This window comes from Hirundo rustica, chromosome 3 (assembly GCF_015227805.2).
Source record: "Hirundo rustica isolate bHirRus1 chromosome 3, bHirRus1.pri.v3, whole genome shotgun sequence".
Classification (NCBI taxonomy): Eukaryota; Metazoa; Chordata; class Aves; order Passeriformes; family Hirundinidae; genus Hirundo; species Hirundo rustica.
The window spans coordinates 11,900,494-11,923,874 of NC_053452.1; the positions used below are offsets into that span (position 1 = coordinate 11,900,494).

At 41.1% G+C, this 23,381-nt stretch overlaps 1 protein-coding gene across 1 annotated transcript in view; it reads right to left on the reverse strand.

Moving 5' to 3' along the window:
• Positions 1–11,117, reverse strand: part of ACYP2 (acylphosphatase 2) — a 32,989-nt gene extending 21,872 nt beyond the window's left edge. The window contains exons 1-3 of the mRNA XM_040059987.2: positions 10,947–11,117; positions 10,383–10,399; positions 8,856–8,965 (exon numbers count right to left, since the gene is read on the reverse strand). Coding sequence (XP_039915921.1) covers positions 8,856–8,965; positions 10,383–10,399; positions 10,947–11,016 — 197 coding nt within the window. The 5' untranslated portion in view covers positions 11,017–11,117. The remainder of the gene's footprint in view (positions 1–8,855; positions 8,966–10,382; positions 10,400–10,946) is intronic.
• Positions 11,118–23,381: the final 12,264 nt, after the last annotated feature.

The following is a 23,381-nucleotide window of genomic DNA, read 5'->3' on the forward strand; positions in this document are numbered from 1 at the left end:
AAACTGATTTGCTGGAGGCTGAACAGATTCACCTCCAAAAAAGAACTGAATTTGCAGTTTGCTGGGAGTCTTCACTCCAACAAAGGAGCCCTGCAGCCCCTCTGACTGCCAAGGAAGACCTCCATTTCCAGGCTCCAGCTCCTGGATTCACAGCCAGGAGAAGCAGGGCAGGTCAGGGAGATTTGAGACTAGCAGCAGGCAGCTGCTTTTCTCCACCCCTCCTAGAATACCCAGCCAAACCTTTTCCTAAACTCTTGAAAATCTCCCCCACAAATCACCAGCCATATGAAATTAAAGATTATTTTAACTCTATCCAGACCAACACGGAGGGAGTATTGTGCTGCCTGAAAAGTTCCTAGCACTGACATTAAAATCTAATTTCAGGGAAGGGTTTTTATTATACAGTGAGCAGGGACAGAGGCTCAGGATCAGCATTTATAGAGTGTGATGGCTTCAGGCGAGCTCTTCTATGATGCACCAAACCTGCTCAGATGAATGAAACGTCATTAAACAATTGCTGGGAGATTGTAAACTGGAATGGATAGGGATTTTGCACCAAATGAGTTTGTTTTCTAGCACATATTAAAATTCAACAGCTCCAGAGAGTGAAAAAGGGAAGGAAAACTCCTTGCCCAGGATCCTCCCCCATCAGAATGCCCACTGGGAGTTCAAGGAAATTACTCAAACTGAGTATCAGCTGCCCAGTTTTAAAATGGGCATTAATTAAATTTAATGCCTAATGTTTTTTTCCGAAGTTAAAAACTCTACCTTTCCTCAGCCCATCCCCTTCCCATGAAGTTCTGAACACTTTCCAGACTGATTTCCTCGGTTCCTTTAGCAGGAAGAGCCCAGAGCATCACAAGAGCAGAGCACAAACGTGAACACCAGTGGAAAGCACTGAAGGTTCACAAACAGAGCATTCATTATAGATGAGCCCAGCCAGCTGTTTCAGCCCAGCTACAGAAAAAACATCCAAGAAGACCAGCTTTGAAAAGAAAGCTTCTAATCCAGTCACAGAGTGACTACAGTAAATCAGCTGGAGAGCAAAAGGCTGGCAGACCAAACCCAGGGATTTCTCCTACAGATTCTCTCAAGAAGACTTCAGGATCCCCCTTCAGAGGGGCCCACATAAAGACAAAGACACCAAAAGTAATATTAACTTTGCAGGACAGCTGGTGACGTCCAGCACAGTTCAAGGGCAACATCTCAGGGCATTATCTTAAACAAATAAACATTGTATTTCCATGGCAAGTCAGATCAGGGAGTACAGGGAGGGAGGAACTGGGGAAAAAGAACAAGGGAAAATTGAGTTATATAATGAAGTTACCCAGAGAGACTTTTTTCTACTGCTGCAATGCTCCAATAATGGCTGAGGGAAGAGCAGCATCAGAAGTAATTTGGATTTTTCTGCTGTTGGCAAATGGTGTCTCCTAAGCACACGAGTGTGAAACATACTCATTTTTAATAAAAACATGGTAAATAAACTGAACAACAGCTTGCCAATGAACCGAAGCAGAAAGACAGTAATTTAAGGAGTAAAATAAAACAGCACCCTCAACAGGTTCAGAGCTCTTTCCCCATAAAAGCTGGAAGTAGCTTCCTCTCCCTTTCTGGCTACCATGGCATAAGGAATAGAGATTTTGCTTCCAGTCCTAGATTCACCTGGTTAAGGAAGTGCTGAAATCCCAGAGAAGATGCTTTTCACCACCACAGCATTGATAATCAGCAGCAGCAAGACCCATAATTTGTGCATAATTATACCAGCAAATTCAGAACTGAATCCACCTCCTTAGCACAGGGCTCCTGGTTAAGTCTGCCAAATGTTTTCCACTTGGGATACAGCTTGGCATTCCTGTCAGAGAGCTTCCTGCTGTACTACACATGAGATTTAATATACCTGGAAAACACTCCTTCCTGATTTCCCACCAGGAGTAGCTTCAACTGAATGTTAATATACCTGGAAAACACTCCTTCCTGATTTCCCACCAGGAGTAGCTTCAACTGAATGTCTGCCCAGTTGTGACACCCCTTCTGGGGACGGTAGCAGCATCCCCATAGAGGTCTTCTCATCCTCACATTATACAACTCTAATATTAGTTTAATGTTGCTTTCTCCTGTGGATTACAAACACAAGTCTCCAGACCCAGAACAGCACCCTTCAGATAGAAAAATGGTCATAACAGGCTTGTTCCCTGCTCAGTAATTTCCAAATATCAGCACACCAAAAGGAAAGCAAAAAAAATTGCAGTTCTGAAGTTGTTAAGAGTCACATGAGCTGGTTTGTATTTTCAGAACTTGTTTGAAACATCACATCCAGAATAGGTTTCCAGGAAACCTACACTAAGTACATGCTTTTATTGATAATTACCAATTTGTTGCCAAAGATCTATTTTTGTCTGTATGCACAGTAACCCACCCTGATAAACTAAATAACAAAAGCCATTTAAAAATCCTAGTTTAAGCTGAATTTTACTCATTAGTATCTCTCTGAGTGTTGTGGTGGAGTACTAAGGACACATTAAACACTTTATTCAGCACAAAAAGCCAAATGAATGGCACTGAACTGCACCACATCCTACTGCATTGGCAATAACAGAACACCTTCACTTTGGAAATAACCAAGCATTACACGTGGCTAAATAATACAAAATATCAGCATTAAAGAATGCATAAATGTTCAGATGAACAAAAAGCTCCCAGTAGAAATCATGCATTACATCAGAAATTTTATTTTGAAATCAGTCTCCCACAAAGCTCAACCAATCCTTCATAGAACAGTTACTGTGGTTTAGTTAAGATTAATATTGAGCCAAAAGAAGCATGATTTCCCAGTGTGAAAGAAAGGAACATGACTTCTAATTAGACAATAAGATGCCTAAATTGAGTGCTCAAACAACAGCTCAACTTGCCTGTGTTTACAACACAGTCCAATACAGCCTTGCAATCCTTCCTGCTTCTAACTGTGCAGCCAGGATGTTGGCACTGAGTGTTCCCACAGACACCCACAAGTGAAGCCAATAAAAATCTGGAATCCCATAAGAAACTCAGGCTTGGTTCCTAACACTGCTAAAGGACTTTGGAGCATTGATGCAGCATCCATCAGAGACCGCAGAAAAGTGAACTATCTTGCCCAACATCACATTCTGAGCTTTCCAAGACAATGCAGGCATTAACATTGCTTATTCCAGAGCCAAAATCCTAGAAATTCAGACCTGTTTACATGCAGGGATATCTGGTAAATTCTCTATGAACAAAAAATACTTCAGCGATAAGAAATAGAAGCAGATACATGATAAGGAATTCCAATTCCACAGAGCTACTGTAAAAAAAAAAAATCTACAAGGTCACACAAGACAGCTATTTTTATACTCCAGCAGAAAAAACAGGGGTGTGGAAAGCTCTTTTTTGCCTTGCACTATTCTCTATCCAGAAAGCCCCAAGCATGGCTAAAAGCTTTTGTGGTTTGAGGCACTGCAGGGAACAGGTACACCCAATGCAGTGGAAAGCAGAGGAGCCGTGCCAGGAGGCCACTGCTATTTCTGGCCGTTCCTGGTGGGCCGGGTGACCTTCAGGCCATGGGGACACCGCTCCCCTCAGCCCCTGTGGGCACACAGCCTTCTCCTGGGCCCCACAAGGACAGAGGAATTCCCTTGGGACACTGCACAAGAAGAGCCACTGGGCCTCTGGTTTTGTGATGGAAGCACATGCAACCCTCCTTCAGCTAAACAGCTCGCTCACTTTATTCTCAGTGACCAAGAACTCCGTGTTCTGCCTTATAATGACCCATTCCCTGACTTTGAAACAGAGTACAGTTGCTACAACAAATTCATTAGTCCATTCATCTAATTTAATACGGCTAAAAAACCCAAAGAGCAAGGTTTACTCCTGTTTCTCCCAGGCCACCATCAGTAACAGTTCAGTAAATTTTATTTATAGGACCAATAACTACAATAATTCACCATTTAGACTGTCAATTTTAAGCAATAATTATAGAGAAGAAATTAATACCTCAAACGTTCAAGATGAAAAGAGTATCATATTTACCATTTTATTACCCACAATAATTAGTTTTCATTTAGCTTTCCAGTACACATTAGTCTTACCTTTAAACAAAAAAAATATTATCAAACATTAAAAACCTAATCTTACTATATTTGGAGCCACACTGCATTATAATATTCCCATCATATTTTCCTGTCATTTGCTCTGATTAACTGAAACACTATAAATCACCTTCAGCAGTGGTTAATGTAAAAACCCTTCTTCATTACCATCATAAATGAGAAGAAATCGAACACCTTTCACTGGCTTGCATTTAAACAAAGTTAAAAAAATATCGAAGAATATGATTTTCATTTTCCTCTGCCCTTTTCTCCAAAATCTGTCACTGTCAGCTTCCCAAGAACAGCACATCCCAGGAATATTTCAGCCATCCTACTGGGGCACATCTCTGCCTCACTGACAAGTTCATGTGCAAATCAATGTTAAATAACACTTCTAGTTTGAGCAAAATACTTTAAAAATATCCTTTCAAAATGGAGAAAAATCTCAAAACACTGACTAAAATCTGTTCATTTTATAACTAAATATCAATTGGGCATTAAGATCTAGATTTTTTTTTCCCATGCATATTTTTAGTAGTGTTTTGTTCCATTTAAGGGCTATTCTCTGCAAACAAATAAAAATTATATTGGGAAAAAAGTATTTATTCAATGTCACTGGGTACAGACAGGAACCCTGGCTATACCTGATTACCAAAAAGGTGACAAATATGAGAATAACTAGTACAGAGTTTCCTTTTCCTCTTCTACATAGTAAAAATCTAGATTTTTTTCTATGCATTTATACACTACAGTAATTTAAGTCTTGTGCCAGTTAAATCTTTAATATTAATTCTTAACTGACTTTGGTAATAAAAAATACAACATCCAAATGAAATTAGCATTAGTTTCCTAATTAAAAGCCATTTCCAAGACAAGCCACCTATATTTAGAACTCTGCCTTTCTCTAGAGACAGGAAGAACACTCACTGTGCTGTTATATGTTTGTGCCTAAAAAATATCCTAAGATTTCACATTTTTAAGTGTCAGCCTGATTTGAAACCTCGGCTTTTTGAAGTAAATTCTGAATTTGGCACTTCACAAAGACCCCCGCCTTCCCTTTTTAATGGATAACTAAACAATTCGTCATCGAAGTTCAAAAAATTCTCCCAGGAAGGCAACTTCCAGCTTGTCAATGCAGGTTGCTGTGGCAACAACCACCATGACTACACAGGCTCCAACCTTATTTAATGGGTAAAGTGGAAGAAATAGCACAAGATACTATAATGAAAAACCCTGTGCTGTGAGTATTCCTGGGGAAAAAAATTAATAAAACAAAGTACTACACTCCTCTACCCCATTTTTAGTCATCAGCTCATACCCTGGCTGGCAAAAACACACCTCCACTTTACCATAAACCCTTATCACGTTACAGAAATGGTACAGCTCTGCTTCTCTTGGGATTTGACAGGTAAAACTCTCTGAAAACGAGCTTTTTTTATCTAATGAGAAGAGGTGTGATCTGTGTGGTGCAGAAGCAGCAAAGGGAACAGGACTATAAAACAGAGTGAGGAAAAAGATGGATTCTACCATAACAGTCCAAAAATAGATTCCCTGCAAACAGAGCACAGATGGTTGAGGATCTTCAGAACTAACAGCTCCATCTAGAGTTAAAAACCAAGAAAAAACAAAGCAAGCTTTCTGGTAAAAGGTTCTCAAGGCTTCTTAAAAACACTCTCTAAAACATTCTCCAAGATCCCCCAACTCAAAAATTTGCTTTGAAATACTTTACATAAAAGTCACCAGGTCCCTGGGAACCTAAAAGGTTTTCACTAAAACCAAACAATGCAAAATTGAAAGGAAAATATCTAAAAGTGCTCAGCTATCCCTTGGGCTTCCTGCAGCTCAGTGACATTCCCACTGCAATCTGAGGCTTGGAGAAATTTGTATGTTTTACCAGTTTTCAGTGGGATCAAGATTTTAGCACCACAGAATATCAAAGAATTAACCTACCAGCCACTTCCAAAGAAATCCATACCCATGTTCAACACTAAATGAATGTTCCAATCATGGATACAACTTCCTGCACATGCAGCACTTCCCAGGCCCCAGTTGTTCACACTTATCTAAAATTTAACACTGATTCCTGCAGAGCCAGGAGGCTCCTGCTCAGCTGTTTGCCTGTTTTGCACAGCACTTTTCAAAGTAACTCAGTATGACTACGTTTTATGTCTGCTCGCCCCCTTGCTCCTCCTAAGTTATATCTTACCTTGCAACCTGCACAAAAAAATAAATTATATAAAGCCATTGCTTCTTGACGTTGAGCCTGTACTGGATACATTGTGGCTGTGCCTCCCAATATAATTACTGATACAAAAACAGAATAAAATGGGGCAGAAAGTGGGGAGCTGCTGGAAAACCATTTTGTTAGAGGTCTGCTGCATTCCTGCTCCAGAACAAAGGCAGGCTTTGTTAGTCACTCCATGCTTCTGGCAACACTGGAGAGCCTTGTGCTTTTTTCCCCACATTTTTTTACACTTTCCCTATCTTTATTGTCCTCTCAATCCCTTATTGCTCTCTTTCTCCCCCTTATATTGCTTTGCCTATTTACCTGTAGGACACCTATACTTTCCAATGGCATCCCTATTCTTTTTAGCTCACGTTCTTGATTCTATTTAGCATCATAAAAAGATAAATATTGCTTAGGACAGACCAAAACACCTTTATTACTTCCCCTTGAAGTGCATTAACGTTAAAATTCCAGCAAAACAACTGACAAGTTTTATTACCATCACTATGTGATTTTTAAGCTGTTCTGTGCTTCATGTTTAATTGAAAAGCTGGTGTAAGTGTGAAAATATTGATCTAAATGATACTGCACAAACTGTTCTAGAAAGATTCCCACAGGGTGACAAACATCACCAGGAAGCTTTCTTGAAATACCTGACTATTGGCCCATGCACTTCCTCCTCTGCAAAGTGTCCTGCTCCCTTGAACATGCAGGAGCTACACATTTTTAACAAGTATCATCAAAGTGTCTTAAAGTCCTGAAAAGCTAAAACGCAAACCAGAACATGCATAGGCAGTTGGTGATGGAATTTTTTCCTCGTGATTTATCACACTTGGAATACAAACACATGTTTAGGGTTATTGGTTTGTTTCCCACAGCAGAAGCAAGCCTTATTTTGTTGTCTTGTTTTTTAAATATAGCATTTTAAATAACATTTAAATCTGAGAACACAGTATTATGAATGCATAGCATTATTAAAAAAATTCTGAAAAAACCTTCCAGAACCTCAAAACCATTTTGATCTGCTATTCACTAGTACCAGTAGAGAGAAATAAGGAGCAGTTCACACATCAGAGTTCCCTTTTCACATGCAACTTCACCAAGTTAATGGCAAAAATAAACTTACTGCCTTTTTCATACATTGGAGAGCACAGAGGGTACAAGGAAAAGTCTTCCTATTTCAGAACTTTACTCCAGAACCCCAAATTTAATAATCCACGCATCAAAAACTACACTGGCTTCAGCATTGCCACATTATTCCCACATCAGAGGAACACGTTGGTTTCCAACATGAAAGAAAGGAGCAGCAACTGGAAACAACTTTTTATTTCTTCTGGATCCGTATTTTTAAACAACAAAGTAGGACAATAAATAGAAAACAAACCCTGGTTTCTCACACGGTCAGTTTCATTTTCCAAGTTAAATAAAAATGTGGTACCTACATAGATTTACAAAACATAAAGAGATCTGGGTATGAACAAAACTGTTTCCAAAAAGTAAGCATAAACTTGACATAAGAAAAAACTTCATATTACTCTAGCTTTGTAAATATTCTGCAGCCCAAAATAAGCAACCTCATGTTAAGCACAAAACCAAGGAAAATTACTTCAATGAAATGATTTCAATTTAATCATTCCATTAAATGAATTTAAATGAAAATCATTTAAACCTCCCGACTAGAATGTGCAACACTTTTCTGTGCACAAAGCCAACTTCTCTTCATCCACGTCCAGTTTTGAAGCAATTCCTGTATAGGAAACCATTGGCAGAATGTGCATTGCTAATTTCCCATCTAGAAAAGGAAAGTTCTGCCCTTCTTTGTTGAGAGAACACACCCCTGAAGGATTTTTTCAAGTTCCCAACAATTTCCCTGTATACACTTGCAAAAAATGATAGTTGGAAGGAACTCAGTCAGGCTTTGTGTTTTTCCAGGCATCATTTCCTCAGTGATAGCTTTAGCCTCCTGGAAACTGGCAATTTCTTAATGAAAATATTAACCATTCCTAAAAAGACACCAAAATACTTCAAAACTCATTTTCAAATGGCAGAGACTGCAAGCCTTGGCCAAAACATGCATTTATCTATTAGGTTTTTTTGGGTTGGTTTTTTTTTTTAATCAGAAAAAAATCATGTTTAAACCCAGTTTCCCTTAAACTGTTTTCAAAGTGCAGACTGAGAAAGCATTTCAAGAAGTTCTTCAATTTTTTTAACAAGAGAAATTTTGATGAATTAAAAACCAGATCTTCAGTCACATGAATAAAGGCTTTCTTTTCATTTCACAAGAAATGAGGCTGTTAAGGAAATACCCTAACAAACCGTGTGACACTAGAAATGAAAACAGTATTTTTCAAGCTTAAAGACTTGTTCAGATCTCAAAGAATGCACCTTCTTACCTCCAAAACTGAATGAAAACATTGTTACACTACTAACACAGGGATCTACTTGTCACTTCGTATTAAAAACACTTCTGTAAGTGACTTCAATGAGAGAAAGGAAAAAAAAAACCCAAACACAGAAATACTTACATTTCATTCACTTTCTCTTCTGGGCCCTGCACTTGGCCTGTCACAGTTCCTTGGCTGGTATTTTTAACCCAGCCAACCACTCCTAATTTCTTGGCTTCCTGTTCTGTGTACTGATTTAGGAAATAACGAGAGAGGACAATCAATGGCAGCACAGACAGAACACATCACCCCCCACTTGCATTTGCCCAGCTGTAAGAGCTACACTTTAAAAATAAAAATCCATGAGTGATGCTCATCCTCAGGCATTCCAATGTTCCTGGCAGCTCTGGAGTTGCAGCAGGCAGAGCTCATTTTCCAAAAAGAAAAAAAAATTGATCACAAAGAACTCCACTAATCCCACACCATTCCCTTGTACCTACTTTATTCCTTTCCACAGCTCCTATCACTGCTCATTTGACCCTTTGATCAACATAGTTTTTAAACTCATTAAATCTGCTACATGTACAAACGTCCCAGTTCCCTTTCAAATCCTTTCCACCTGACTTCCACCCTTTAAATCCCGCCCCCACCTACTGCATTTCTACTGACAATCAACAGCAAAGGTTATAATCTAATTACTAGAAAAAAACAAGCATATTTCTGCAATAACAAAAAATTTATGGTCTCCCAGCCACCCGTGATGAAATTCACAAATAGCAAGAGTCAAACTTCAGGTCTGTAAGACCCATTCCAAAAGAAAAACCGTGCTTTGGGGTGATTTAGCCAATGAAAAGGCAGTGCTAACTATGAAGATTGTTTTCCAAGGTGATTATGAGCAGCTTCTCCAAACCAATTTGCCCAAAAGCATAGGAATGCAGCTGCAAACCTTCTCCTCAGTACTGGCACCAAGCTGTGTGTTCACATGGTCCTGGGTCAGCTCAAAACAAGGCACAGCAAGCTTGGACTTACCCTTTCTTCTTGACAGAATAACTAAATTCAAGGCAAACTCCACTGCAGTCCTCTGTTCATTTCCACTTGGTACTATTTCACAATGCACATAAACTATACATAAAATCTCTCAGGTTTAACATTAAGCATGGGGCACTATTTTGAGACCAAACCACTATTCTTACTTTAATTTTGCCCTCACATTTTGTGGGTCTCTGTGAAATGCAAAACCACCTGCTGCACTTCAGAGCTGCTGTAGTCACTTGCTTAGGGTATGAACCACAAAGCACTTATTTGCGGCACATTTTTAACCAGATTTTTCCACAGTAACCTTCCTTAAATACAGGTCCTGAGTTGCCATCTGAAAAGTTAAACTGAAACACCTTGTTTCAGATTTAACCTTTCTAAAGATTAAGGTATTACAACATTCTTGTGGCTGTTACATCACAAATCACCCAAACCACAATCTACACAAGCAACACATTAGCAAGCTTCTAAAACTCCATTTTAATATAAAACCGTTTTAAGTCTACTCACAGTACTTAATCATCCAACCAAAGTTCAGGCTGGACATGTTTACACTCCACAGACCTGCTGCTTTATTTTTAGCACTGGAAATATTATACCATAAAGTAGCTAGCAAGTCCAGCATTGCCTTACCATCCTGAAGCAAACACCTAAAAAAAAAAAAAAATTAAAGTCCTGTGAAAGCGTAACACCTGTAGAAATTTCAGTTAATAAAAAGGAGCAATGATATGCATACAAGCTACCCGTAGTGTTTTACTATGGGAATTTCAGCGACGTTAATACCAGGGAAACCGAACAGAACTTGTGTTGGAGCCTTCCCTTCGCCACACGCTGACTGTCATTCACGCACCGAAGCGGCAGTGAGAACGCCGCAGTCACTGTGTGAATGTCACTGTGTGAATGGGAAGGACGGGAGGGGCTTTTCCACATGGCCGCGCTGACAGAAGCCGCGAGCGGGAGAGCGCGGAACGGGAGCAGCCTGTGCTCCAGGGGGAGCCGAGCCTTAAGGCGGGGAAATATTTACACCAATTTAAAGCGAAAAACAAACAAAACAAAACCCCAAACAAACACACAAAATCCCTCTCCCGTCCCGCTGGGAACGCGGCGGCTCCCGCCTCCCCTCGGGCCGCTCCCGCCCTGCGCACGCGCAGTTCCGCCACCGCCGCCTCAGCGCAGCCCCTCTCAGCCTGCCGTTACCTTGCACCCGCCCGAACACTTCGTAATCCACGGATTTGAGCGCGCCCGAGGCTTTGGCCAGGGCTGCCATGGCAGCGGCCGAGGAAGAGCCGCAGTGGCGGCCGCCGGTGCTCCGCGGACCAGCGGTGCCCGGACGGGAGCGCGAGAGGCTCAAGCTTACCGCGAAAGCGGCCGCCTCGGCGGGGATGGGGCGGGCCCCGGCGCCCCGAACAGAGCCTGAAGCGTGAGGGGAGAACACCCGACAGCGGCGGGCGGAAACATCGCTCCTCCTGTGAGGGGAAACGCGCCTGACAGCGAAGGGTGACACAGCTCTTCCTGTGAGGGAAAACATCGCTTCTTCTGTGAGGGGAGAGCGCCCGACCCCGAGGGCGGGAAGTGCCCCGTGGTCCCGAGGGCGAGAAAACCTTCCCGCCGTGAGGAACGCGCCCAGCAGCCCTGAGGGGTGGTCCTACAGAGCCCTCACAAGGTGTCATTCCCATCTCTAGTTCAGATTAGAAATGTGTTCAGAGAGCAGTGTCCGAACGGCACCATCTCCTCCTCCGGGACTGGTGCTGCCACATACACACCTGGAATCTCCAGCATTCACGGCACAGGTGAGCAGCATTAGTATTTCCCAGGCACTTACAGGAATCATCGAAAACAAAATGTGTTCCATACATTGCTGAATTGAGGCAATTTTGCCTGATAAGGTGGAAAACTAGGTAGTTGAATACTAAAGCATAAGAAAAAACCCTCAAAATTTTTTGGGCATCCCTCCCTGAATGAGGCTGAATGACCAACTTCTATCTCCAATCTCCACATGATTAAAAAAACCCACTTCACCCAGTGTTTTAACAGTCCATTTCTCCCCCCTGTGCTGGGGCAAATGCCAGATTCCTTAGCTGGAGCAGCAGACCCCAGAGAAAGCCAGCTCATTGCATGCAAGCTATTCAGCCAGCTTTCCGTGGTATCCAGAAGTGCTAATGTTCTCATTAGAAAACCTTTCCAAAACTATCATCATGACATTTCTTTTGTCTATGTGCTACATATACAAAATCAAGTCAACAATTGATTATTTAATAGGTTGAGAGCCTCCAACAACATGCCACAAAGGTTTTTCTCTGGTGTGTTCTATGTCTGCTTGAAGTTTAACTCTCCCCCTACCATATTAATTTCATTAAAAAAAAAAAAAAAGGTTTTTTAGGCTGAATTCTACATTAGAAACAGCATTTATCCAGCCTTAGAAGATGAACTCTCACTGCTCTTGCTCACCAACCGATAAAGGTAATTTAACAGCAACTTTACAATAAAAATAATTTTATTTACTCTCTCCATTAAGCAATTTCCATCCACATGCAACTTTTATTCTACAGTAATGCAGCATAACCTGAGCTGTTTACAGGATCTCAAGGCTAGAGGGAGGGTCAAAATAAAGTCCTAGAAAAATAACAAAATTACTTTTCCCGGACGCACGAGTTAACTAGAGAAACAACCACTCAATTCAGCTCAGAACACAAATATTCACATAGAAACAAAAAGCTTCCAGTATGACAGGAAATAGGAACATGATGGACAAAACTTCATTTGTTTTACCTATATAGCACATTAAATCAAATCTTTGCCTTTCACAGAGGTCATACATTTTTCTAATGTGGAACCAGCACCATTTTGGTTTGAAAGAGGAGCAGAACACAGAAAATATTTGGTAATTTGCTGCCATCTGGCAGCAGTGAAGAGCAAGACCAGCTAAAAAAATCATCTACAGTAGCAGTTTATTGCAGTAGAAAGCCACACAAGCCTTGAAAGCAGAGCTTATCCTTGTTAGGAAAATTAATCCACGAACACCAGAGGTTTATGTCCAAATAGGAGACAGAGGAGTCCTTTTACTTTATTCGAATAAAGGGAGAGGCCATGGGGCATTTCCCCTGGGGTCTCTCAGTTTTTCGGAAGACGCAGCCTCTTTTTTATCTTAATTTCCCGGCCGCATTTCCCTCTCTCTTTCCCCATTGGCTGAGGTACTTGAGAGGTACAGACGTCCCAAAATGCCTAAGACCTAAGATTCCTTTTTTAATGTATAACCCCCCACTAATTTTTAATTTTTATGGGTTTTCCCCATTGTTGCTTTCATCTTTCAATATTCAGTTTCATTTACAAACAAACTTATGGTTTGTTTGTAAAGGCAAGTATCTTCTTTTCCATTCACCAATCAGTAGAATCCTTCCCATTGTTTCTCTTATCTCTCAGTGCTAGTTTTGTCTACTAGCAGACTCAGAGCTTGTTTGTAAAGACAAATCTCATTCCGCTCATCCTGGTGCTGATGACACTTTGCTACCTGCAGATTCCAGCACCAGCAACAACATTTTTTTATCACTAGAGTCTTTGACATTTCATTTATTTGTCATAACATCTTGCCCATCTTTCCTTAGACAAGTCCAACTTTCTCCTTATTTCATGACAAGTAGCAGAAAACTCCAGAAGATGATACTGTAAAACATTTAATATTTTGCTGCCTAAGTAATCAATATTAGAAACCAAAGGTTACCCCAACACACTAATTAGCATAAGAGCTTTAGCACATACTACCAAGAAATGCAGGCAGCCTGCAGAGAGTTCTGAATTTCCCTCCCACTTCCAGCTGTTTATTCCAGGGTGGTGGCATTGGCCTAAGGAGAACCTGTTGGCTGCACTTCCCAAAGCTACAGCCAGTTATAAAAATAACAATAACACATTCCACCAGCAGCCCTCTGCCCCTCGTCCAGGCATAAAGCCTTTAAAAACTCCCAGTATTCACTCCAAGCACAGTAAAACTTTCCAACAACACTGGGTTTTGGCTGTGGCATGAAAAAGGGCATAGTAAAAATTATTATTACTGGAAAACACCAAAGCCCAACAATAGTGCCCTTGCAGCCAAACACCAGGGAACAGCACAAGCACGGCTTTGCAAGGAGCAGCCTTGGCACGTCAGTGACAACGGTCCCACAGCACCTGGGCAGGCAGCACAAGTAGAGTCCCTCCAGGAGCAGGAAGCTGGGCTGGAACCACAGCTACAACACAGAGGTAAAACCAGGACTGAACACACTCATGATTTAAAGGCAAGAGCTCTGCTCAACCCTCAGCTGGAGTAGAGCTCCTGCACCAAAGAGCAGAGGGGATGTGGGTGGTTCCCAGGTGAGGCTGGTTGAGAGGGTCAGACCTATTGGTGCCCTTGATTCTGGCCTCTAACAATAAAAAGCAATGATTAAAGCATCTCAGTTACTAAGCTTTTGGGTTGGTCATTTGAAAGTTGTATGTTCCTTATGCTGTTTGTTCACCTCAGGCACAGAATAGCTGAAAAACCAACTTTCTGGTACTTCCATTACTCACTACTCCTGCTATCTCTGTGTGTGGCTGTCACCCCACACCACTGTGCACACTTGATGTTTCCCACTCCCAAAATGACTGCCTTTGGTATTCACATGGATACCTCATCAGGCACATAACCTCTCACTTTCCTGTATTGATTCATCCTTCACCTTCTAACAGCACTGCTATTTTTCTGCACCATTTTTAGGTTACCTGGTTCCTTCTCATACCTGCTGTGATTGCATTTCTCTCTCCTGCTACTTGTTATCATAAAAGTTTCTTGACATATCTTTAGCTGCGCAGCTCTGTTTATCTGAACCAAACTCTAGACCTGATTCACTTGCAAACTGTCCCCAGACGATTTTGACGAGTGTTTCCCAAAAGACACCAAAGCCTCCAGATAAATAAATAATAAAGATACTGCTTCTGTTGCCAGGTTATTGCTGTTACCTAGGGAGCATGGAATATCAGGGAAGAAGATTGGAAGCCATGTAAGCTTGGTTGACCTTTCCAGCATTTTTCCCCCTTATTTTCTGTAAATGGTAATGCAAATCAGATTTTTTTCCCCTGTCCTTTAAGATAATGCGCTGTTGTTCCTTTGTTTTCTTCTTCAGGCAAAATTATGAATTTCTTGCTTTTTTCACTATTCTTTCTCTTTTCCTCATTCCCATATAATGTTTTTTTCTCTTAAATTATATTTACTCCTCATTTCTAAATGAAAATTAATGTGATTGCTGCCTCTGCTTCAAAGCTGTACGAGCTTCTTCAGGATCTTTTTTGCAGTTCTTATTTACATAATATCTAAATGTACTGAAACCTTTCAGCAGGGCTGAATCTCCCAGTTTTTCCTCTTTACTGGCTATCAGGAACTTTCTCTTTTTAGCACTACAGATTATATTTGGAAGTCTAAAGGGCAAGACAGGCACAAAGGGGGATTGTTCGAGAGCTTTATTGTGGCTTTTGAGTGATTAATGACTTTATAGATGAATCCGCAGTGTGCCCATAGCGCAAAGAGGTGACCTGGTTACCACACTTGTCTCCTGATCCATTTATACTCCAGGATCTAAATCCAGGGACGTGATCCGTGTGGGAAGAACCTCCCACCGGTGCAGCAGCCCCTGAGCAAGGGGAGCGTTGTGCAGGGTATGAGTCACACCCACACAGATCAGATTTCAGGAGTGCCGCCAAACTTTGTGTGGATGGGACCTAAATTTGTCCTTCGTGCTCCAAAATCCCGGATTGCTTATGTAAGGTAGCACAAGTGACATGTACAAAACTGTGAGTCTGTTATTTTCCTCTGGCTAGACTATATTGTTTAGATTTTGTGTTATTTTTCATTTTGGTGTCATAGCCTGATTCTGTAGGATGTGAAGTCCTAATGGCTGTTTCTCTGAAAGGAGCTTTTATTTTTTAAGCTGGGCAATAAACCAATAAACCCCCACCAATTAAACCGCATGAAAACAATGTTCAAAATGTTTCAGTCTAAATTAAGCTTTTAAAAGTATTTTCACTGATACTTAAAAAAAAGGAAAGAATTTTCAGGTAAATAATTCCTAGTTGGTAGCAGTGAAGTTTTAAGCTGAAATGATAATGTGATAGATATTTTGAGATAAATTCGTGTTCTATATGTTATAAACTATAAACTGTATTACAAGCAGAGGGTTTCCACCAGGCTGTGGAAACCCTCCTGTTTGCCAAGACTGATTTGCAATTGTAGAGACTCCAGAGAATAGCAGGGCAAAACCCAGATTAGCAACCAAAAAGAATGGCCAAGCAGGAGATGTGCCATCCATCAAGGAAGAGCCACCTGCCTCCTCCGGTGATTAACACATGATACCAATCTAGAAGAGAAAGACTGAGAAATGTCACCATCAGCATCCCAATACCGATTTCTCTTCTTGTAACCTCATTCAGGTGTCCTACTCTGCCGGGAAGAATTATTCAGGACCAAGCGGCCAGAGAAAGAAAACACATGAATATGTACTTCAGATAGGAACTAACAATAAAACTGCCTCAGGGGAGAAAATCTGTATAAAACCTGACCACTGGATCTAAGCATTCGTGAACGGGAGAGGACTGGTTCATTTGTGACCGTCTCTACGTTCACCCAACTTCGATAACCCGGGATCGAGGTTGTCTCTTTTATTGTGGCTATTTCAGACTGTTATTATTTTTAAAATTACAAATATAAAATTACTTTATATTAAATTGGCTACTGATTTGTCCATAACAATAATAAGGAACTAAACCATTGGGTAAATATAAAATAAATACTTGCTATGAGGAAATCAGTCCTAGAAACTTGCATCATCACTGCAAAATTCTTTTAAACTACAAAATGTTGGGAATTAAAAAATAAGCATATGAACTGATCTGTCCTATGGCCAAAAAAACCCAAAAAAACAAAAAATGAAAACAAAAAACCAAACAAACAAACAATAAAAAGCAAAACAAAAAAACAAAACAAAACAAAAAAACACATTGGGGTTAAGTCTGTCGGTCCTCTTCTGCTGGCATGAAGGCTCAAGTCAGTCTTGGCTTGATGACTAAATCCAAACACAAACCCACCTACTATAACACCTACATATCAATTGTTTTGATAGGAAAGCAGGTTGATCCAACATTTGATTTATGAAATATCCATTCACGGGAAATTCATTAACATTTGAGGAAAACATTGAGATTCTACTGTTATGTTTTCTCCTGTTGCACATGCTGAGGAGGAGGAGATGTGGGCATTTAAGGCCATTTTTATTCCCATTGAAACATAGAAAATTTTAAGCATCACCCTTCCCACGGCTGCCAGAACAATGCTGTCAAATTTGGGGAGGATTCAGGGCTCTATGATAGATCTAAGAACACACAGAAGAGCATGGGTTGCTAAGGGAATGGTTTCTTGGGGAGATGGGTTGACAGCATCACATTTTGCAGCTCTGTGAAACTATTTGATACATTCTCCTTAATTGTATTAGACCTTTATTTCTTCTCAAAAGCAACAAAGAAAAAATAGTGAGTATTTCAGAATCTTGCCCTGTATTTGTGCAGCCTGTGCCATCAGAGGAAGTCTCACCGAATTGATTACTGCTTCACTGCTTGGAATTGGATAACTTCTGGATTTCATTCTCCAAGTCTGAACGTTGTGGCCAGCTCTCATCAAAAGTATGCTTCAAAGACATTTACTTGTGACAAATTTGGTGAAAGTCTGCATCTGGGTGAAGAAAGATGCTCTCTTGCCTTCGAAAGGCAGTCAGTCCCAAATTTTCATCCATCTTTATAACTTGATGACACCTTCCCTATGCAAACTAGCAGAAACTTGAGTGGTTCTGATAAAAAAGGAAGAATCAGCATGATTTTTGTAGACCACACAGGACTGTATAATCATAGATGGCAAAGCGGCCTTTTTATTTCTCACACGGAAGAACTCAGCACTAAAAAAATGCCCAGATAAAAAGTTAACAACAATCAAAAAGGGAACAACTTTTCACACTGTGCATGATTCAGAAATTACTGCTGCAGAACATGATGCCAGAACATAATGAGCTTAAAAAGCAGATGAATGAGGGGATGAAAAACCCATTTAGCACTATTAAACAGAACAGAATAGCCTGTGACTCAGGATGTCTGCATGTGAACTAAGAAAACAGAGAGTATGCAATGGGGGAAGTAAAATTGTATGCACGCCCAGTTCTTAATTTTTAGTTCTGAGTTTTAGTCTTGTCACAGGAAAATGTTCTTGCACATTTCCGCAGCAAAGACTGAGGCCACTCTGAAAGAAACTGAAGGCTTTCCTGGAAAAAAATAAACATTTTTGCAGAGGCTGCAGAGAGAAAAAGGAAGAGAGTCTGGGAATCTAGTGAGAAAATAAATGAATAAATGAATATCTATAAATGAATAATAAATGAATATCTAACTTCAAAAAAATCACAGTGAGGGCACCTGAAGGAGATATTCTACAAAGTAACTCTGATTGTACCAGCTTCTCCCTGAAAAGCCCCTGGAGAGTTTTGGTGGGTGCCATCCCCTGCTCTGTGCAGTGCAGGATTAGGTCAGGTGCCCTGGGCTGCTGGCTATGGCTGCATTCAGAGTGCTGCAGCTGCTGTGATGCAGAGGTGCTGTGCACATCCAGCTCTTGGGTGCTTTGACCTTGGTAACGCCTCTGGCACCCCTGACACCACCCCAAATTTGCTTTGTTCCTGACTTCCTATGTCAAAACTCCCTGCTTTTCAGAGGTGCTAATTTTCTGGGGATGTGTAGGAGTAACCAGAGTCATTCTGGCACACTTTCTTCTAATTTCAGAGCCTGTCAAGCCTCCTGCTAATACCACTCCAGATGCTGATGACTCTATCTTTCCCAGGCGAAGGGGGCTGGAATCTCCAAGGACAACCATTTTTCCAGCAATGCCTTTTGGTAAGCAGATTGATTCAGAGCAGGCCTACAGGATTTGAGCAGGCATTTGGCAAAGCATGAATCAGGTTCTGTATCCATCCATTGCATGCTAGTGAAAAAGAAAACACATGGGGCTTGTAGATAGTGGTATCACAGCCACAGTGAACACCCACCAGATTGCCCTGCAGAACCCTCTCTGGAGATTACAAGCTGTCTTTTCCCTGCTCTTTTTGTTCAAGAAAGATTCTGTTTCTCACTTGAATTTTCTAAACTCCCCCGAGCTCTTTCACCCAGTTCTCAGTGCTTTGCCCAGCAGAAGGGCAGTTGCTGCCTTTCACAAGGCAAGGCTCAGTTTTCCACTGGGCTTGGCCTCGAAGTAACAACACACAAATGTGGCAAAAGCAACTGTTTTTTCTCTCCCTGGGATATCCCTGAATTTCCAGGCCTCCTGTGCTCTTTAATTGGAACATTCCTTCTATCCTAAACTGCCTTGCCGACAGTTATATTTCCAAGGTTGTAAGGAAGTGTTAATTGACAGTCATTGTTTCACCTTGAACTCTTCTTAATGGGATACCCGGGTCAATAATAAACCAATTTACAATTCCTGGAATCTTGGTGATAGTCAGCAGGCCCAGCACTGCCATAATCATGCCCCTGACATAATTACACTTATTATCCCCATGTTACCAGGGCATAGACATAAACAACATGCCAGGTTAGACAAATGAACACCAGAGAGCTCCGAGTTTGTTCCATGTGATCCTCCCAAAGGTTTGTTAATCTGCTGGGTGTCTCCCTAACACACCATGAGAGAAGCTGCTGCTTTAGAAACATGCCAAAAAGTCTCCCATGCAGATTCCATGCACAAAACTACTCAGCCAGGAGCAAAGGACAGATAATTCTTTAGCAGGAGAGAAAGGATTGGTTGCTTAAGGTGAGCCTGTTTTGCCCCCAGAATTCATAAATATTTAAATACTTCTGATCCACATGTTCAAACAGTGAACACACAATTGACCCACAGGATTAAAGCCTGAACAAGTACTTGAGTTATGGCCATGATAAACACAATTATTTGCGCTGAATGCTGATTGAAACAAGACTGAAAACCTGAGCAAATATTTTTGGTTGTTATTTGATTTATCCTGGCTTGGGAAAGCAGACCTTATATATTTTTTATTTTATTTTTAAATAGACATTGTCAATTTTTCATCTTGACAAGGAATAGACAAACCAGAGAACTGCAGATGAAGCCACAACAGATGTATTTGTCACTTAATAAATATGATCAGCTACTCAGGCACTTGGGGTAAGGTGTGTCACAATCCTCTCTGGCAAACACAGGGCAGCTGCATGAGACACCCAAGGCTATAATCAGCAGTTTCTATGTGAGTGACTGCCAAGGGACTGTGTTTCCTTGATTTCCTAGAACAGCAGAATCCCTAGGAATGACCTTTGTGAGTTTGCTGTCATCACATGCTTCTCTGGGGCTGGTTTCTGTTTGGCAAGAGGGTGAGAGAGAAAAATCCATCTCAATGGCTCAAGAGGAACAGAAAATAACCCTGATGTCTCTTTCCCCAAAGCTGGCTGCATTTCTGTCACATCCAAGAAATTATTATATATTTCAAATAGCTATGAGTAATTTGGAAAGAACCTCTTCCAAAGAGGCTCAAGTCTATTGCTTTTTCTCCCTCCAGGCACAATAGTTTCCAGGGATATCTTTGGGAGTTTCAGGCAAGTAGAGGAAACAGCCTGTCACAGGCAGAACCTCTGCTGTGGATTTGGGACAATTATGCTTTTCAAATCTTAGGCAATAAGGCACTAAAAAAGAACAACGCCAGGGAGTGGAGGGGAAACCCCACTTTTTCTATAAATTAATTTATTTCACCAAGGAAAACTGAGGTCCTGTTCTTGTACAAAGACTGTCCATTGTAAGCACAGTAACCCACTAAGTTCAGCTGGAAAAGAGCAGAGGCCAAACAATATCTTGTGAATGGATTTAATTGAGGACGGATGTAACTCTCATAAAAAGAACCACTGGGAATGTAAAGTGAAGGATAACAATGCTGCATCTATTTGGTCAACCCTGTCTATGTCTTTTAAACATCATACAGGTGCACATAACACTTGAACCTCTTCACCTCTTATTTCTGCTCAACAGAAATGTTCCACTTACATTAGAACACACAGATCCAAACAGGCATTGCAGAAAGAGAACAATATTCAGTGTATGTGCTGTAGGTACACTGAACCCGCCTCCCCATCCAACTTGAAACATGTCATGAAGTATTTAGACAGCCTTATTTTAGGGACCTAAAATTAGTTCCTCTGAATCACACTTTAGAAGAACCTATTTTTGTCCCATACTACACAGGAAACTTTAAGTTCCTCATTCAGATGCTGTAATTACTCTTGCCCTCATCCCCCAAATAGACAAATTCTCTATAAAACAAGAAGTTTATGTGACAGGGATGTTTCTGAATTGCCTCTTTGGCACCTTTTGGCGCCAACTTTGGATGACTGACCAGTTTAGAAACATGGGGCTGAGCGAAAGTCTGAGGATCCTCATAAAAAAGCAGCTGTTCCTCTTCATTCCTGCAGTGAGGCTTTGTGAGATGGGGGGGGTGTGTGGGGGGGTGTGGGGGTGGAGAGTGTCATAGACTTGGTCAGGTATGATACAGGTAATATGAAGCTCCTGTTGGCTCAGCTATTCTTTTCCAAACTGTAAAATCATAGAATGGTTTAGGTTAGAAAGGAGCTTTAAAGCCCATCCAGTTCCACCCCCTGCCATGGGAAGGAATATCTTCCACTATCCCAGGTTGCTCCAAGCCCTGTCCAGCCTGGCCTTGGACACTTCCAGGGATGGAGCAGCCACAGCTTTCCTATGCCAAGACCTCCCCATCCTCACAGAGAAGAATTTCATGTGTATATCTAATCTAAACCTATTCTCTTTCAGTTTGAAGCCATCCCCCCTTGTCCTATCACTCCAGCTCCTTGTGAAATGTCCCTCTCCATTTTTCTTTTAGGCTCCCCTCATGTACTGGAAGGGCCTCAGGTACTGAAAAATAGAAATCTGTCACTCAAAAATTATCCAACTTTCAGCCTGGGTGGAAAAGGACAGATGGGTCACTAAGGAAAACATCTGCACTAAGTAGTCACTGGAGAGCTGAGGCAGCAGGAAGCAAGGCTGAGTGACAAAATTGCCAAATCCCTGTGCCAGTGCTGGTGCTAGCTGCCTTCAAGCATTCCCCCACGGGGGAACATGTGAACACCCCCCAGAATGACCCACGCCACTGTCAGCACTCAGAGTTTCTCATGAATGGGAAGATTGTGTTTTTCTCACAACTACACCGCTCGGATTCATCAATTCTCAGGAGGCAATGCCAAAACCAACAGGTGGCTGCCACATTTGGGTTGCTGGCAATTCATATTCCTCCTACTTAATAAGAGAGGAAGAAGCTGTTGATGTGAAGTGGCACAGACGGGTCCTGTGTTATGAAAGCCCCGTCCTTCATCATCTGACTCAGGAACTAAATGTGCTCTCACACACTGCTGCAGCCAAAACATATTGCAAACTTGAACAACACATTTATTTTTGACTCACTTGGCAAAATGTATCTTTTTTTTTTTTTCCCCCTCCTCTTTTTAAAGAGCAGAATGGCGGCATAGCAGGGAGGGGAAGGATTAGTTTTTGTGGGTTTTTTTATAATTACTAAATTAGTAATTAGTACAATAATCAACATGCAGAAAATACATTCAAAATGCAAGTACTACAGGTATGTTACTACTGTAATTATGAATGGAGCAGGAATCCCCTCTCCCCTTGTTTCACTCAACACAGGAATGGAAGAGATCTGATGAGTTGGTAAGCATGGCTGCCAGAGGGGCTGATGGCATAATTTGGCATGTTTTACCCCAGAAGGTGAGTGTTTAATCCTGGGGGGAGGCATTCATGTGTCTGAGGCCACAGCTGAGAAGGCAGTTGTTGGTTCAGACAGAACAGGCTCCCTGAAGTCAGAGATGTTCATTCACATGCCAAATACTCCAAAATGCTTGAAAAATCAAGGCTTAGTTTTAACTTGGGTTAGAAAGGGCAGGAGTAATTATAACATGGCTACAAAGCAACAGAAGGCAGCTGTGAAGGTCCTTATCTATCTGCCAAATTCAATTTCAGAAAATTGGGCTACAATTTAGATTTTTTTTCCCCTCCAAGTCCAAACAAACTCTGCGTGCTTCAAATTAAACAAACACTTTCCCACATTGGAAATGTCTGAACAAATCACCATTGTGATTATCAAGAATTGCCTCTAAGTGACAAAAATTAAGTCATTTCAGACTTTTCAGTTTCAGTGCACACATATTTTCACTTACCCTTTTCATTAACCATAGATACTGTTTTTTTATTACAGCTTTTCAGCCAGTTTGCCCTTGAGTGAATTGGTGATAAAACTATTAATTTCATATTGTTTATTTCTGCTTTCACCAGAAAAAATGCTAAACCAAGGTGTACTTTATCCTCATAGAAAGCTGACCATGATCAAGTTTCACTTTTAATTCAAGCCAGAAAGGGCAGAGATTCATCTATGAATTGTTCTGCCTCATGCAGATATGAGGCAACACAACTGTAAAGTCCCTGTGAAAGATGGCAACAATTTTAGTGAAGTCCAGCTATTTTGTAATCATGTAAAAGTTGATAGGTGTGATCCATGAGATCATGTGATACAGAATCTT